Here is a 6,827-nt window from a genome sequence, read left to right on the forward strand (position 1 = left end):
ATTTCAAAATATAGCAAATTTTCACTTTTTTTTTAATATCTTGTCTTTAAATGAAGCACACATTGTGGTTGGTAGCATTGGAGATATACGACTGCAACGAAATCTATTGACAAAATACGAAAGGACTTTTTCGACTACCCAATATAGCCGAAATTCGAAGCACTAATTTTACTATTGAAAAATAAAAAGTGCTGTTAGGATATAATTTGTATACTATATCGAAAAATTTTGTAGTAAGGCCTATTAAAAATTAATAGATATAAAAGCTTAACTGTATTTCAAGCAACATAAAAGGCTGTTTTCCAAACTGATTTAGCAATCAGCGGATTCGTTTCCATTATAAATTTACATATAGAGATGGAGAGGGAGAGAGTAGTTCATGGTGCGCTAAGGTTGTAGTCTTGTGCCAAGGCGCTCTGAGTTGTGTTAGGCAAAAATTATTGGATAAATATAAAAAAAAAATAAGTTGAAGTTAGATTAGAAAAAAAAAGACTTTTTCGACTATCCAATATCTACAAAAAACCTTAAGAGGTTCGGTTGGAGGAATACTAGACTTAATGAAGTAATAGAGTTGAAATTTCTTAAGCATAGAAGTTCTGTTGCTACTTCCTTCAGCTTTTGGTTGCCATTGCAATTAATTGCAATTAATTTTTAAGTGTTGTTTGCCTACTACCAGCAGTTTCTGGCTTTTCGGCTGGTCAATTGCTCCAATTCAGCACCACTACTTTCACTTAATTATAATTTTTTGTTTGAATTTTTAATTGACGCTCCTTAAATAAATATTTTGACAGCTCAAATTAAGGGGAACACATAATAACGCCCTCAGCAATCGGCGCCAAAAATCATGACTTGACGTGACAGTTGAATTATTCAATTTACACCACGCATTTTAGCATAATCGATGCGCCCAATTAAGCTTAATTATAAATTCTCTTTTGCAGACGGCTAAGTCCAGCAACACAAATAACCACACACACACTCGGATACGCATAAACTCAATTAAAAAAGCAAATGTCAAAAACAGCTGCAGCGCGTAAACGAAAATTGACATGTGAATGACCTGCTAGTACAGTTATTCGTGACAGTGTGCAGCAACGCGTTGTGCAAATGACTGTCTGCTCTGTACATATGTACATGTTGGTAATTAGTGCAATCAGTTAAATGACATTTCACCATTGTAAATGCACGCCAATTGATGCTGTCAATTAAGAGCGCGCGTGAAAGCGGACAACGACGAAAACTACCACAAAACAAAATAGCGCGTCCGTGTGCGTGTCGCAGAACAGGGTGTTGGCGACGGCGTTAGCACGGGGGCATGCCGCGGAATTGCATTTAATACACGGAAAAAAATACAACACTAGACAGCGTGTTGTTGTTGGGAATTTTGTTTTTGCCATTTCGATATTCTGCAGCAACGCCGAAATTCACTTAACACCGCCAAGTTGGAAGGAAAAAAACTATTCACGGCTGTTAATAATATTTTAGCCGGTTCGAGCTTTGCCCGCGAACTCAGGCAACTAATGGTGGGTGAGCTGCGCAACTATAACCCTTGGTATTTCAACTAAAACACGTTGTTTTTGTTATTATTTCCTGCAGACGAGAAAGACTACAGGCGTCGCGGATGGTACGGCTGCTGGCGGGGACAGCGCGGACTCACAACAGCTTGAGGACGCTGCGCAGTACGAGCCACCAGCTGGCTACAGTTCCGATACAACAGCAACAACATCGCCAAAACAACAACAACGTGAGCAGCAAGCGAATAGCATGGCTGCCGCGAACGCGGAAGCAGCGTGCAGCGGCGGCGCGTTCTCGCTACGCCAACGACGGGTCTCCGAATTGGTGCTGGACTCATACAGCGGCCGTACAGCGACGACAGCAGCACAAGATTATGACGATGCGGCAGCTGTTGATCTCGATGAGTATGAGGAAGACGATTACGAAGATGGCGTGGATGGCGAAAACGACTATTACGACGAATCGCCGGTGCAGCGCAGCGCTAGATTCTTACAGCCACGTAGACAACAAAGGAAAATCGAATTGCCGGAGCAGGCGACGACTAGCACGGCGGCGAAAGGCGGTGTCAAAAGGCCAAAGCGACGCATTAAGACTGCACGTCAATTCTCGCAGCGCACCACTTCGACCGAGTCCACGGAGAGCGGCGTGCGTCCATGCATATCGAAGGGTCAAATGCGCGGTGAGTTGCAGCGTTAACACGATTACTTGTATGATCGGTAGTTGGCTGATAAATAGAGTTATTAGGTTGTTTAGGGTACAAGCTAAGCACATCTCATCTAGTCTGTGTGCGCTAGCTAAGCTGTCTGTATTTTCCCATTTTGTACGTGTCGGTTGTCACGAACTGTCCAATTTATGCTGTTGTCACACCAATATTGCTTTGCTTTCTTTTTTATTGCTTTCTATTTTCGTGTGTGTTTTCTAGAATTTCGCGAAGCATTTCGCTTATTCGACAAGGATGGCGACGGCTGCATAACGAAGGAGGAGTTGGGCACCGTAATGCGTTCATTGGGTCAATTCGCGCGTGTCGAGGAATTGCAGGAAATGCTACAGGAAATCGATGTGGACGGTGAGTTGGGCGGGATTATTAAAACGTGCAACATAGAAAATAGCAATATCTGTTGGAGGTTAGCGCGTATCGCAGTAAAAGCCATGACAGCGTTGATTTTATATTTAAAAGCACTTTGCACTTTGTTATTGCTTGCTATAAGGGGTTTTCGTTTTTTTTGTATCGTTGCAGGCGATGGCAATGTTAGCTTTGAGGAATTTGTGGACATACTCTCCAACATGACATATGAAGACAAATCGGGGCTTTCCTCTGCCGATCAAGAGGAACGTGAGTTGCGCGACGCATTTCGTGTGTTCGACAAGCATAATCGTGGCTATATAACGGCCTCAGACCTGAGAGCAGTGCTGCAGTGCTTGGGCGAGGATCTGGATGAGGAAGACAGTAAGTCGTGGCTAATCCGTTAAATAATTAATATAATATATTTTTGAAGAAGAAGATTAAACGTATTGAGTGGTTTTACATTTTGTACTTGCTGTTGTTGTTTTCTTTGTTTTTTTTTTGTATTGTGTTTGAGCAGCTGAGCGTATGTGTGTTTCTTTTTAATTTAAATTTTTTGATGTATGTGTAGATTGGCTGACAAATTCGTTAAGAATTGCATGGTTTTACTGTTAGCTTGTTTACTTTTTATGCTGCCTTAGGGTTATTATTTTTTTTTCATGCCAAGCGTTAAATTCCAATATTGTTTGTTTGTTTTTCCATTTCCTACACTTGTCACTTCTGCACAGTTGAGGACATGATAAAAGAAGTGGATGTCGACGGCGATGGACGCATTGACTTTTATGAGTTCGTGCATGCGTTAGGCGAGCCGGAAGACTCACAAGAAAATGATGACGAGAATGAGGAGGAAAATACTACTTCACCATTACCAACACCAAAATCCATTGCGTCGATGACGTATGACTAAGGCATGCCGAATTTTGACAGCTAATGCCGAAACTGTTTAACGAAAGCTTAACTAAAAGCAAACTAATAAGGATAATAAGCAACAAAACAAAAACATATTTAATAATAATAAGTGAGAAATAATAATAAAATAATAAAAAATAAATTAATTAAATAAACAAAATATTAAAAACTAAAACTAAAAAAATTTACTTAAAAAAATAATGAGTGAAAAATAATAATAATCATAAATACAAAAAAAATTATTAAAAAATAAATAAAATAACAAAAATATTAAAAATTAAACTTTACTTAACAAAATCTTTGCTTCTAACAAACTTGTAGTTTTAATGAAGACAGCAAAATAATATTGAAAGTTTTTAATACAAATACCAGTTTAATTATGCCTAACTTAAATTTAATAATCAAAATATTTAAAATCAAAACTATAGTTTAGTCATTATATCATCATAGCAACAAGTAAAGAAAAACCAAGAAAAAAATAAACATCTATGGTATGCCACATTTTAAAATTTCAAAATCATTTAAAAGAAACACAATTCTTTGAGATAAAAATAATATCTAACAAAGTTGGACATTTTGTCTGGTTATGTAAAAAAAAAAAAAATACTTGATAAACAGTGTAAATCCCTGACATAAATTGTTGCTAAAAACGAAATTTTTTAACTTAAAACTTGAAAACAAGGTTGCTATATACTTAAAATACGAATTATAACATAACTCCAATGTAAACATATCCATATATTATATGTACTTAGCACTTAATTACTTAACTTTAAAAATAAAATATTTACGTTACCTAAAATTGCCACAAGGAATAAATGTATGTCTCAAAATCACATGGAATTATGCCTTTCTAAAGTGGTGTTGGAATTTTTGACGCCTTTATAGCTTTAAAATTTACTTTTAATTTGGTTATTCAACACATATGCATTTTTAAATAAACAGTAGAAAGAAAAAAAAAAATGAATACTAAAAAAAAAAAAATGAATACTAAAAAAAAAAAAATGAATACAAATAAATAATTAGCAAGAAATGCAAATCTTAACAAATCTCTAACAAAAGTTTAATTTTTTTTGTGAAAAAGCAAAACTTTCCGTAAAATTTTGAACAAATTAACATTAGTAATAATAATTATTTATGCGCGTATGTTTAAACTAGATAACGAAAAAAATTACAATTAAACTTAATCAAAAACTTTTACTTTAAATAATTCAATAAAAACTTTAAATCTTATGCAAAACAAAAAAGCTCAATTTGTTTTAATTCAAAGGTAACTGCATGCTCGCGCAACAAATTAACGGCAGGCGACTGCACAGGCCAAAATACTCATAGTCAAGCAATTGTATTGCGTTGATTGAGCAGTGTGACAGGCGGTTGTTAAATGCATATAAAGTGATATTATGAGCTGCTCTTTGATGGTAAAATGTAATAAAAAGAGCAGAAACACAAGGAAATGCTAAAATGGCAGTAATTTGTGGGAAGCTCATTAAAATGCAGGAGCTAAAAGCACGTGTTTATTACAATAAAACTAACACCAACTATTTACAATTAATTAAAGTGACTCCAGCTTGATTACACGCATATACTTTAGTGCAAATAAATGTCATTTTAGAGCAAATAAATGCTATGCAGTAGCGAAAACAACGACGACCTTATATGAATGCGAACAAGCACATGTCTTTTGTTGAAAATAGTGGCAGCCGAAGGATCTTAAATATCGATAAAGAGCAGCTTATAAGGCGCTTACACTCTTATGAGCTATTAACTGTGTGACAATGTCTTCCACTGTGTATGGAGTTGAGGGAATTGCAAGTTGCTGATATTTTGAAGGGAATTTAGAGTTTATGAAAATGACATTAAAAAGATTAAGCAGAAGAAATATAAGACTGATGCTTGGAATATATTGGAATAAAAAATATGAATCCTATAGGAAAGTGGAAAAACGGGGTAACAAGAAATTTTTTTTTTAGAAATGCGTGTACTTAGAATGCTAGAATGTTTCGAAGTTCTATGCACATAATAAGGTATATTTTCAGCTATATTTTAAGATTTTTTTCTACAAAAATATTGAAAAACACCGAAGTTAAGTGCTGTCTTCGGAGGTGCAAAAAAAAAGCTCCCCAACTGCTGACATGATTCCGGCCAAATGAATGGCTGAAACAAAAAAATTCAAAAATCGTTTTAAGTTGAAGATATTTCCTATATAATAACTAACAATTTTTGTTAAATATCAAAAATTAACAAATTGGCGTAGTTCTGAAAAAACTGTAGTTTTTTAATGAAAAAATTACAATTTTCAAGCAATCAAAAAGATCGTAGGTCATTATATAGTAAATACATTCAAGAATACTCAGTTTCAATTAGTCGATCGGTTAATTTCTCCTTGAGTTACAATGTCAGCAATTTTGAAAAACGTCGTTTTGAGAAAAACGCATTTAAAGTTTCAACTATCGATTTATACCTGCGAGCGGTCGCTCTTTAGAACGCTGCCAGTCTAAAACTATTCTAGATGCGACCTTGTGGGTTTCACAGGATATTTTTGAAAATATAAACTATCGAAAAAGCAAAAACAAAAATCGGTTTTTTGAAAGTGTCTCAGTGATATAGCCCCATAGGCCTCTAAATGGCCTATAAATGCTTATAAAAAATTGCAGTCAATATCCCTAAAAATGCAGGAAAAAATTAGCAACGCTTTCGCTAAGGTCAATTGTTAAATATAGATTGTACTTCTAACTTCCTTGAGTACGATTTTTAGTCGAACATATTTACAACTGAATTTGTATATACTTTAAGCCACGAATATGCATATAAGTCAAATACACAAAGGACAAAAGCGTAATAATTGACATACGCAGCATAAAATTACTTTTTCTAAACAAATATATATGTAAAGTTTATATATTATTCGGGTGTTCCAAAATTAACGCAAAATTTAAATTTTGTGGTAAAATGTTGACAAGCCTAAAAAAAAACACACAAAACGACGGCCGACAGTTTAGGCTTAGTAAAAATGGTGCGTTAAACAATAGAACAAAGTGTCTTCATTATAACAATAATTAAAAAATAACGAAAGCTGGGCGGCCGCAGTTCGAAAATTTTACACAAATTATAGTACTGTGAAAAGATTAATTGGGATGGCCGCAAATTTAAATGATGCTTTAATTTTGGCATACCCTGTATAAAAAAGGATGACAGTGTAAGAAACTCAAAGGTTAGCATAAACGAATACTGATAACTTTTCGAACAATATTCGCCATAACCTGACTTTACGGCTTCGCACTAAACTCAAAGGTTGAAATAATGTAAGCTTTCTAACGATATTCGCCATAACCTGACTGTA

The 6,827-nt window shown here is 35.0% G+C and overlaps 1 protein-coding gene across 1 annotated transcript; it reads left to right on the forward strand.

The window, feature by feature from the left end:
- The first annotated feature begins 955 nt into the window (after window positions 1-955).
- On the forward strand, window positions 956-3,582 carry LOC108976248 (uncharacterized calcium-binding protein B0563.7). Its single transcript, XM_018945201.1, has 5 exons — window positions 956-1,523; window positions 1,597-2,194; window positions 2,438-2,581; window positions 2,753-2,962; window positions 3,307-3,582. Exons 1-5 carry the CDS (start codon window positions 1,521-1,523, stop codon window positions 3,483-3,485), a joined length of 1,134 nt encoding a protein of 377 aa, XP_018800746.1. The 5' UTR covers window positions 956-1,520; the 3' UTR covers window positions 3,486-3,582.
- The last annotated feature ends 3,245 nt before the right edge of the window (window positions 3,583-6,827 follow it).

This window comes from Bactrocera latifrons, unplaced genomic scaffold (genome assembly GCF_001853355.1).
Source record: "Bactrocera latifrons isolate USDA-ARS-PBARC rearing strain unplaced genomic scaffold, ASM185335v1 scaffold_74, whole genome shotgun sequence".
Classification (NCBI taxonomy): Eukaryota; Metazoa; Arthropoda; class Insecta; order Diptera; family Tephritidae; genus Bactrocera; species Bactrocera latifrons.

Coding starts and splice junctions, on each gene's coding strand:
- LOC108976248 (XM_018945201.1), top strand. Junction 2,582..2,752: donor ACAGGAAATCGATGTGGACG/GTGAGTTGGGCG, acceptor GTATCGTTGCAG/GCGATGGCAATGTTAGCTTT. Junction 2,963..3,306: donor GGATCTGGATGAGGAAGACA/GTAAGTCGTGGC, acceptor ACTTCTGCACAG/TTGAGGACATGATAAAAGAA.